This window comes from Dipteris shenzhenensis, chromosome 26 (assembly GCF_047967505.1).
Source record: "Dipteris shenzhenensis isolate YYH24624 ecotype China chromosome 26, Dip_SZ_1.0, whole genome shotgun sequence".
Classification (NCBI taxonomy): Eukaryota; Viridiplantae; Streptophyta; class Polypodiopsida; order Gleicheniales; family Dipteridaceae; genus Dipteris; species Dipteris shenzhenensis.
In genome coordinates this window covers 18,920,733-18,931,482 of record NC_141621.1, presented here as the reverse complement: position 1 = coordinate 18,931,482, position 10,750 = coordinate 18,920,733, and the positions used below count along the sequence as shown (strand labels likewise).

At 44.6% G+C, this 10,750-nt stretch overlaps 1 protein-coding gene across 2 annotated transcripts; it reads left to right on the top strand.

Annotated features, from left to right (window-relative positions):
- Nucleotides 1-448: 448 nt before the first annotated feature.
- LOC147884775 (filament-like plant protein 7) lies at nucleotides 449-10,039 on the top strand. Of its 2 annotated transcripts, none has more exons than XM_087397727.1 (7): nucleotides 449-969; nucleotides 1,902-2,040; nucleotides 2,204-2,331; nucleotides 2,434-2,614; nucleotides 2,749-5,440; nucleotides 5,577-5,652; nucleotides 9,151-10,039. In XM_087397727.1, the coding sequence occupies exons 3-7, from the start codon at nucleotides 2,221-2,223 to the stop codon at nucleotides 9,820-9,822; spliced, it is 3,732 nt and encodes a 1,243-aa protein (XP_087253853.1). In that variant the 5' UTR covers nucleotides 449-969; nucleotides 1,902-2,040; nucleotides 2,204-2,220; the 3' UTR covers nucleotides 9,823-10,039. The 2 variants fall into 2 exon arrangements, with proteins under 2 accessions (XP_087253853.1, XP_087253854.1); XM_087397728.1 differs by lacking the exon at nucleotides 449-969 and adding an exon at nucleotides 1,469-1,579.
- The last annotated feature ends 711 nt before the right edge of the window (nucleotides 10,040-10,750 follow it).

The window sequence follows — 10,750 nt, the reverse complement described above, 5'->3', positions numbered from 1 at the left end:
GCTAGTGGAAATGTAAAAGTTGCAGGTCCAGTCCCAAAGACATTAAAAAATGGGCAGTTCATTGTAAAAGTTGGAGGTCCATTGTATATAGTTTGCAGGTTTTTTGTGAACACTCGAGCAGCGAGCTATTTCGCCTTCGGGAAGGCTCAAATTCGCCATTATCCGAAAATTAAATATGCGGGGCAGAAATACTTAAAGTAAGATTTGAACGCGGATTGCGTTCAGACAGGTTTTCCCTCCAACATTCAAAAAGAGGGGGCGACGTGGCGGGGCGGGACACGTGGAGGGGGGACGGGGAGGAGCCGGTGGGCGGGGGGGGGGGAACGGGCTGGTGCCGGTGGCGTTCACACAGGGTGTACAAGGGAACAGGTTCGGGTTGTCGTCTCCAGGCAGGCTTTTGCTGGAGCTCCGGACACTGCGATGATTGAAATGCTTCAGATGATGAACAGAAAGCTTTTGGTTTTGTTGGCTATGGCGCCCCGACACCTCTTTTTTGCAATTGCAACTGCAATGGCTATGGCGATGGCTATGGCACCTCCCACATGCTCTCTTTCGCCTTCCCCCCGACATTCTGCTCCTCACCAGCCCCTGCTCTTTCGCCTTTACAGCTAACCTCTGCTCCCCCCTCTCCTTTCCCCTGCAGCTCGTACTCCCCCCCCCTTTGTTCTCTTCCTCCCTCACAATCCTCGCTTTGCCTCAGTACAACCTGCGACTCCTCTCCTCTCCCCCCTCCTCATCCATCTCTTTCCCTCCAACACTCCCCTGACAACATCTCCCGTCCTTCGTTTCAATCATCCTCATCCCGTGAGCCGCACCATCCTCTCGGCTCCAGATCCATACCAGTGCCGCACTGTCCGCATTGCTTTCGGAGTAGCCCTATCTTTCTTCCATAGATAACACCCTCTTTGGTCGCTAACGACAGGCGAAGATCGGCCGAATTTTCAGCTTGAGGCCAAATCTCAGTAGAAGGTCAATCTCGCATTTTCTTTAGTCAAGCTCAAACATGTTCTTCTGGCGAGTTGAAGTATTGCTCACGGGATAGTGGCTCTCGCATGTTTTTCTTGTCAAGTATGAGCTTCGATCTGTTGTAAGTGAAAGCTTTAATGCTTGGGAGTCACGAACGCCAGGTGAGGGGAATTGCTTCTTTGTTCTGTTTGGGGACGGGTACCTGTTTGTTCTAGGCTATCCAATGATCCAACGCTTTTGGCCGGAAAGCATCTAGCGTTGACGGTACATGCTCACTGAGACTTGTTTGCAGGCAAGTGTGATCCCAGCTCGAGCCACCTTTCACAAATTTAGTCTTTCAATTTAGTCTACACAAGCTTACAAGAAAAACCATTGATCCAATGCTTTTGGCTGGAAAGCATCTAGCGTTGACGGTACATGCTCACTGAGACTTGCTTGCAGGCAAGTGTGATCCCAGCTCGAGCCACCTTTCACAAATTTAGTCTTTCAATTTAGTCTACACAGGCTTACAAGAAAATATGCTCGCCAGCAGATAAGCAAACCTGCATGCGTTGTGGCTTTTGTGGGTAGGCATTGGTGGCGTACAATGGGGAGTAATATCGAAACACATTAGGTACCACTAGCTTTGTTCCAGACTCTGTTGTACTAGAACGTCATTTGTCAGGTTCACGCTAAAAAATTTCACGATGATATCATGTACAGTATCTATGTTAAGCTCTTCTCTCCATAACTTCCATCGCGGAAGGAAAGGCATTCAGAATAGAGTGTCCGTGTAGACCGTTCAGGAACGAAAAACTTTCTCGGTTAAGAATGGGAGACATTGCCTATCATATTGCTCGTAGTTTTTAACCTAAGCGGTTCAAGTTACACTGGGACTGGGCAATCGCATCCAAATGAACATTAATCGAGGTTCTGTTTTGTGAATTGCAAAGCAGATCCACACTCGCGACATTGGCTGAAACTATCGCTGAAGTGCTGCCAGGGCCAAGCGTTGAGAGGCACTAGCGCCAGGGAGCAGACTCGGTGTACATTGTAACAGAATTGGTGCAGGAGTTGACGAGCTCTAGTTCACAGGTAGGAGTGTCACGAGTGTAGCAATGTCAGGACTCCAGTTCCCCCGCTCCGGGTGCTTCAACTCGCACGTTTGTTGACGAAGCTGGGATTTGAATGCATCGGCGCTGTTTCTACTGCTATGTACGCGTGGCCTGTACTAAGGCAGAGTTATAACTGAGTGCAGGAATTCGCTCAACAATTATGGACAAGAAAGGCTGGCCGTGGAAGAAGAAATTGTCAGACAAAACAGCTTCCGGTTCCGAGGGCACCGAACCATTGCAACTCGACGGCCCGAAGCTGTCTGACGAGCAGGTTGAGCTCTTTCCTTTCAGTAATCGGACCGACAGGCGTTCTGTGATTCTTTCTCTGCTATTGTGAAATGAGCCCCCGTTGTTCTTCAACTGAACTTTGCAGGAAGTTCCTAAGAGTTTGAGTGACGTTTCTCAAATGTCTGACGATCCAAGTCGTCAACCGCAGCCGGTGAATTCAGAGTTGAAAGCTCTCGGGGATCAACTCTCAGCTGCTTTGGCAGAAGTAACTGCCAAGGATGAACTGGTCAAGCAGCACACGAAAGTCGCAGAAGAGGCTGTCTCAGGTAGCCTCTGCAATCCATGTGGTGTAGGAGTGATAAGTGTGCGAGTGAAGGAATTTGGCGCCTGTTTTACAATGTTGCACTTCAACAAATCACAGTGCTCAACAAGCTCTCCCGATTTCTATGCACTTTTGCAGGTTGGGAGAAAGCGGAAGCGGAAGCGGCTGCTATGAAGGAGAAATTAGATGTCGCACTGCAGCAGAAACTCGCCACTGAAGACAGAGTGTCGCACCTGGATGGAGCCTTGAAAGAGTGCATGAAAGAGCTTCGACATGTTCGAGAAGAGCAAGAGCAGAAGATTCACGATACCGTTGTGAAGAAAATGCGAGAGTGGGAGAAGAACCGCACGGACTTAGAGGCAAAGCTGACGGATGTAAATAATCAGCTGTGCGAGGCCTTGGCAGAGAACAGGGCAATGTCTAAGTCTCTTCAGGAGCGGGCCAAGAGTATCACTGAACTCGACAGCATCAAAACCCGAGTGGAGGCTGAAAACAATGTGCTTCTGGTTCGCTTGGGTATCATGGAAAAGGAGAACGCTAGGCTCAAACATGAGCTACATGCGTTAAGCAAGGAGTTCGAAATCCAGAATGAAGAACGTGAATACTGCAAGAAGGCAGGAGAAGCTGCAACCAAGCAAAATTTGGAAAGTATGAAGAAGATAGCAAAATTGGAGGAAGAGTGTCAAAGGTTAAGGCTCCTGGTGCGGAAAAAGCTTCCAGGACCAGGTGCACTGTATCAAATGAAATCAGAAGTGGATATGCTAGGAAAGGAACCTAACGACAAGAACAGGAAGCGGTCTCCTTGCCGCAGAACGGCCACTTCCTCTTCTGGTAGGCTTGCTGAAGTTTTTCATGACGATGGACTAGAGTTTGGATTGAAGGAGAATAGGATGTTATCTGATCGGCTCATGGCCATGGAGGAAGAAACGAAATTGTTAAAAGAAGCGTTGGCAAAGAGGGATCAAGAGCTGCAAGGTGCTAGGTTGATGTGTGCCAGAACTGCTAGCAAGCTGTCAACTGTTGAGGAGCAACTCGAGAATCGTTCATGTTCTTGTTGCTCAACAAAATCTACAGCTCTTGAAAGAACAGTGGATATCCTAAAATCCAACACTGCGTCTCTGTCTGAGGAAGCAGGAACAGAGGAGTCTGTGTGGGCAGAATCTTGGGCATCTGCATTAATCGCAGAATTGTCACACTTTAAAAAGGAGAACAAAAGTCTTGTTACTAATAAAATGCAGGACCCTCTTAACTTTGATCTCATGGATGATTTCGCGGAAATGGAAAAGCTGGCATCGCTATCTTCTACAAATGACCTCAATGAACAAGTCGAGAAGTCTGAAGACATGTCCACTGATACCAGCAAGATGCATATTGATTTTGGAAGAGACAAAGATTTGAGAGCAGTTGTAGGGAACAATGGAGAAGCTTTCGAATCAGTTGATCAGCTATGTAAAGAGTTGAGAGACAAGCTTAGTTATGCTGAGGATGAAGTTAATGCCCTGCAGGCTAAGCAGTCCGAGAGTGAAGCCACAATTGCTAAACTTCAGCATCTGTTGGCCATGAAATTTGAGGTGGAAGCAGAAGGGAAAATATTGAGCAAGGCCCTGGAAGCTGCCAGACTTGCAATGGAAGCCGAGAAATATGCAGGAACTCAAGAACTGAAAGACCCTGCTGTAACAGAGATTCTAGGAGAAAAATCAAACGTTTGGTCACCTAACTGTATTCCTGTAGGAAGCCTTCCTCAATCTGATACAAGCCTTCCTCAATCTGATACAGATGTTTCAGGAGGACCTGAATTAGATGTTTGTGCTGCAGGCTCTGAGTTGGCTACAGCTGTACGAAAGGTACTTGAAATAGTAGAGAGTATCGCTCAGACGGATTATAGTTTGATCTTCTCTCAGTGGATGCCAGAGCCTGACTCTGGGCCAAACGTGACCTCTGAAAACGTTGAGGACTCTGCAGATGCTAGCCTGGGAAAGCAATGGAGGAGTTCTGGTTTAAATGCTTGTGTGGAGAGTCTCATCAATTTGTGCAACACTCTTTTGCAGGGGAAAGTGGATGTCGTAGATTTTATTGCAGAGGTTGCCTCTGCTTTGGATTGGCTGGTTGGACTCATTTTCTCTATCCCAGATAAGTCACCTAGTCAAAGACATGCTCAGAGCTGCAAAGGATCACCAGCTAGTAGTGACTCTGAGGTGATCAGTGCTGGAAATAGCCCTAGTCAAGTGTTGTGCAATGTAAGTGACTTGGAGGAAGCAAAAGTGAGAGAATCACAGGATGCTCTTCATGATCAAAGTTCAGTTTCTGATATAAGTTTCCAATTTTCGGAAGCATCTACTCATGATGAGGAACTCAGTAAAACCATATCTGAGAAAGCTGCTCTCAAGATGAAATTGGAGGCTGAAATAAGAAGGGCTGATAGTTTTGAATGTGAGGTAGCACGGTTGAAGTCCGAAAATGACCGATTTGAACAGGAGTATAAATTGACTACTGAGAAGCTTGCAGATCTAGGATCTCAGATACATGAAGCAAATAAGAAAATTCAGAACTTGAATAGTGAGCTTCTTGAATCTGAATTTCACTCTTCTGACTTACAATCGCAACTACGTGACATTTTGGACAAAAAAGAGTCAATGGAGAATACAATAGCAGACCTCCATTCCGCAAAGCAGGTACTGGAGTCACAACTTCATTATGCCAAAGAAAATGTGAAAGCACTCGGGAATAAAGTTTCAGCCCTGGAAGAGGAGCTTCACGAAGAGGTTAGCTCCCGCAAACAGGTCGAGATGCAGTTTCAGGAACTCAAGGAAGAGAGAGAGAAGCTTCAGTGGTAATACATTGAAGCTTTTTGTGTGTTAGATTTAGCTTTGAATAGCAATGCTTTAGGCTCACAGAAAAGTGACTAGGTAGGTGTTGATACGTTCGATACGAAATGTTATGAATGCATGAGTTTTACATCTCTGCAGGAAAAGGTCTGTGCTGTCAAATGAGTCAGTTAGTTCGGGAGTGTCGGCAGATGAAGAAGTGGCAAGATTGAAGAAGGTAACAAATCTTTCTTGGCTACATGCATAATAACTGTGGAAATGCTTAAATCACTGTAGGAGCTTCTGCGTTAAAACAGACAACAGGCCAGTAAGATCGATTTAGGAGACCCTTTTGTTTATCCAATGGATTGATTCTCCTGATTCTTGGAGGTCGTAGCCTAATTTTTTATTTTCGCTGCCTCCTTCCCTTGGGGATTCTGAGCATGGGGCATATGTTTTCCAACCCAGGCTGGGTGCATGTAGCTAATACAGTTTCAGCTTTCAAGCTGGGAATCTGTTCAGGCTTCGTGGATCCTCTTTCGGTCTGTAAGGTGCATTGCAAGTGTAGTTGGCATGGCTGTTTCCATGACTGCACAGTTATAAAGCATCTAGGGATTCTTTCAGAAAGGCAAGAAAGTGATTATCCACTATTAGACGCTTGCAGAGATAGAAAATGTAATCCAGCAGGGTTGGAGGTGAGAGACATGTGTAAACTTGTCAAAAGCTGCTCATTTGGGCTACGTGGGTCAAAGTCTAGACTGCCCTCATCTTTCATTTCTGAATACACACAGCTTATTTTAATTTTAGGAATAGTTTTCCAGATGTGCATACGGAGCTATCCTTTTGCGACGTACATAAGGACTACTGATTGCTACTCTGGATGCAATGTGAAGTAACCGCTTCCAAGTAGGGTACAAGACATGAGACTTTGATTCATCCTCTTTCAGGCATGACGTTGGTTTCTTCATGTTTCATATCTGCATCCACACTCTTGTACTCTACTAACACTACATTGATATCAAATCCTTGGGTCAGCTCATAAGCCAAATCAATCTAAGGGCATTAAGAGAGTGAAAGTGGCCAAAGCACGTAGGGTAGTCACGAGTGAACGAGGGAAACAAATCTTCAAAAGAGCCAGTAGCCACGCTGGAGGAAAGGAATCCCCTGTCATACCATGTGCATTGATGGAGAAGACAGTCAGCTTACGTCTCGAGGAAGGCTTCACAAGGGCCGATTCCTATGTTGTACATTTTCTTTTATTAAAAAAAAGTGATGTACAGATAACGTGGAGACGTGATCCCATAAACTAGAGCGGCTATCCCATGGCTTTTTAAATGCCCGGTCGCCTCCCAAAGTAGAGAGCTCTCCCCCCAAAACAATCTCGTTGACTCGTAGAATCCTGTCAACATCGTGAATAATCAGACGTGTCAACCATGTGCCGTAGGTCTCCTATTCCCTCTCGAGGTCATAGGCAAAGCCTAAGGAAATCACATTGCAGTGAGCTGAACCCAGGTCACGTATTCAAAAACTTGTGGAGGGTCTCTTAAATAGGCCAAGTTCACTGTCTTGGCATACCCCTGTGTGCGACACTGTACGAGTCAAATGTGCATGCTAACGAACAAGGCATTCCCCAGTTTCTGGTTCGGCGTTGCAACAGCACGAATAGCCATCCCTGGATCCAAGACAACGGACGTGTTGAGACGTACCAGTGTCATCTAATCAACCTCTGATCTCGAAGTACCGTAACTCTATTTAAGCGACCCAGCCGTTGTGATGAAAGTTCTGCCCTTGTCGCCAGATTGATGCTTAAGGATCGATCTCATCCTCGATAGCGAAGCCTCAACCGAGATGAAAAAACCCGCGTGAAGCTCCAAGCGGAAATACATCATGCTGTGCATGAGGAAACCCCCTGAAATAGGGAAGGTCGATTTTCTTTTGGTCTCAAGCATTTGTAAATTGCATGGGATCTACTTGCGATGATCTGGATCGATTGTGTGACCGTCTGATCCCAACAAAGTAACGGAGATTGAAAGACTCCAGTTAACTCGTGCACCTGAACTCAAAAGTGTCTTATAAAAGTTTCATGCAAATGATAATTTCATCCCGAGTTTGTGCTTAGGACTGGTCTCACCCATTGTCTTAAATGCTCCTATATCTCACTTGACCTGAAAGTCTTTGAGAAGCATGGCCTAATCTAAGACCGTGCTTTGCCTATGACTTTCGTAATCTAAGGTTCGTGGGAAAGAAAATCTGTCTCTACCAAGTAGTCATAGATTAATGTTTTAGGATGGCAATGGGCAAGTGGAAAGCGACCCTTAATGTCATATAAAGAGATCCGATAAGACGCTCAAGCCATATTTTTGAATTTCAATTTGCGTCTAATGCCTCTTGAAGGAATGGTCTAAATGGGATGCTTGTCTTCTTGAAATTCATCCAAGATAGAGATTGACATTCACATGCACGTTTACCATGTATACGAAGCTAATGCAAAGAAGTATTCACTCATTATTCAACAACTCTAGACAAAAATGCAAGAAAAGTGCTGCCAAGATCCACAATATATTCAAGAAGTTGATAAGTTTTTGTACTTCGGGAATTGTGCCAGATTTTGCAATCCGAGCTATGCCTTATGAGCTACGAAGGTATTATCATATAGACTCCTCAGAATTTCACTTGAGAATATTTTGTGAGCTTTGTTATCGAGGATGTGGGTGCTAAGTTTTATCATGGCGCTTCAAAATTGTGAGTTTGGGCAAGGAAGTCTTTTCAGGGTGTGATTTAGCATGTTGATAGGACTGAATGTGTAGTACTCCAACATTTATCATTTGTGATGAAGTAACGGTTGTCGACCTTTTGGGTCACTGTCGTGAGGTTGAAATTCGTTTTCGGAAAATGAGTTTGGGCATGTTCGTAAATTCACTGCAGCAGTAGACATGTAGATTTCATCATGTGAAGTTTTCATTTATGTTGCTGCCTGTTGATATTGTGATCGATTCTTTCTATTTTTTGAGAGTTCCCTATGGCCCATCTAAAACTAAAGTGTAATGCTCTAGTCTTTAGAAGTTGTTTGAATGAACAGAATGCGTATTCGCTCCTTATTGCTGGCCTTCGTCTTGGGGAGGGTGCCCTCACGTCTCTAGTGGTTAGAAAAACTCAGTACAAAGGCCTTTATTTAGATATATGCCCAAGTCTGCGGGTGCATGGATACCGACGCAACGGAGCATGCGTTTATGCTGTAGTCACTGATGAGTGTAGTCTATACCGGCTTTTCTCTTTGAAAGCAAAGAATTGAACGACGTGTTAGCATGCCTTCCAGGGAGTGCTCTCTCCTTTCACTTTTGTTAACAAGTGTCCTCTAAGCGGATCACCCTTCTGCTGCAAGCTTTCATCCAGAACAAACTTCTATAATAAATTAGGAACATAACAAACTCATCCTCAAACATATATTGCAATTTCAACAAATCGTGTCATCCCCGCTATCATTGTCAACTACCAATGGTGAGAATCTAAGGCGCAGTGCTCACGAGTACTGTTCTCCCTTGTTATAGTACATTCACTTTCATTTGTATGTAAACTGTGACATAAGGCACACAACGTGCTTGATCAAACTCGCTAGTTTTGTGTGCTCAACTATGGTGTACCAATGCTCAGATAACGCTTCTGTTTGCTCCTTATTTCTTGTGTGAGACATACAATCAGCAAAGGATCTCATCTAACGTTTGGAGTTTGTAAACAGGAGCAGGAAATTGCTGCAGCAGCAGAGAAGCTGGCAGAATGTCAGCAAACTATTCTTGTTCTCGGAAAGCAGCTGAAGGCTCTAGGGCTTCCCAAGGAAACATTGGACGTTCCCTTCACCGGTTCTGCTGAATCACCTAGACTGGTAAATAAGGTCTTTTCAAGCACAAACAGGCTGCGCAGTTCAAGCGAATACGAGCATTCTGAGAATGACGTCAGAGATGAGATCCTTTCGAGTGCCATCGAAGATCCAAGAGCCAGTCCTGTATCGGGTTGGACAAGAAACGAGAAAGAGCGAAAGCAAGAGCATGGGAGCAGTCGGTCTTCCAGGAGCAGTTACACAGCAAGTCTTCAGGAGCTAGAATCGGGACCGTCTGTACGAAGAGGGCATACTAGCGGTAGATATGGGCTGCCAGCACAACCTGAAAGGTATAGAGGCAATACTTTTCCATCACCAACTCGGGGTGATAATCAAGAAGGGTCAGGCTTCATGACAGGCTCCACAATGGAACCTGTGGTAAGCTCACCTTTAAGGTCTCCAGCAAGATTCTTAAGCTTGAGAAACAGGAATGCAAGCTCACATGATACATCCAAACACGGGGATTCTGAATCTTCTGAGAAACATGGTTCGGGATTTAGCAGGTTCTTTGCTAGAACGAGGAGCGGCCATTAAAGTACAGTTACCAGCTCACCAATGTTCATATTGTCCCCCCAATCATTGTACAGGTAAATAGCTTTTAGTCATGTTAACCCTCTTCTCGTTGCCTCTCGCTTTAACCAGGGCAGTGGTCACAGACTTGGGCACAATTTTTGACCATGGTAGAAGAAAAGGTCTGAATTGAATTGTTAGAGGAAGAACTTCTGCCCTCATAATATAAGCCTGTTACTGAGTTTTCTAGGGGGATAACTTTTCAACGTCGATATGGAACTCTTTGCCTTGGTTGAATGTCTTCTAGCACAGTCTGCTCACCCCATCAGAAAGCTAATATCTACCATGGGGTGAGAAAATGGTTTGATCTTTTGCCAAGATGGTTGGATTGTGTCTTAATGGAAGGTCTAAAGAGATTCCTATTTCATAAGAATGAATTTTGGAATTAATGTTTATGATAAGATGTCTTACCTCTCTCTCTCTCTCTCTCTCTCTCATTCTCATTCTCAAAGTAACAAGTGAAGAATGGATTTAATGTGATTTGTTCATAGGACCTATTCCCATTGGTATTGAAGGAGGCATACCTAAGCTCAATGATGACATAATAATGTAAGTGCATTCCCATTTAGACTTAGGAGGCTTTATTTATGTTGAATATTCAAGGGCTCTTGGGAAATGCTTGGGCTTGGTTAAGACCTTGCACTAACACATTCGATTGCCTTTGTGAATTGTAAGATGTAATCACATCAAGTTTTGCTTAATCCTATCCCTTGTGAATCTCTCAATGAGTAGGCTTTCAACTTGTTGACCTTTTTGCATTTGCAATATTCCTAATTCCTTGCTTGAAGTAGCTCTCAAAAGTGACTATATCAGCTTGTTCATTCACAATCAATTTCTTGAATTCTTTTATTGATCAACCATTAGTCAACTTGTTGGCTCATTGATTGGTACC

Coding starts and splice junctions, on each gene's coding strand:
- LOC147884775 (XM_087397727.1), top strand. CDS start 2,221: ATGGACAAGAAAGGCTGGCCGTGGAAGAAGAAATTGTCAGACAAAACA. Junction 2,332..2,433: donor CGAAGCTGTCTGACGAGCAG/GTTGAGCTCTTT, acceptor TGAACTTTGCAG/GAAGTTCCTAAGAGTTTGAG. Junction 5,441..5,576: donor GAGAGAGAGAAGCTTCAGTG/GTAATACATTGA, acceptor ACATCTCTGCAG/GAAAAGGTCTGTGCTGTCAA.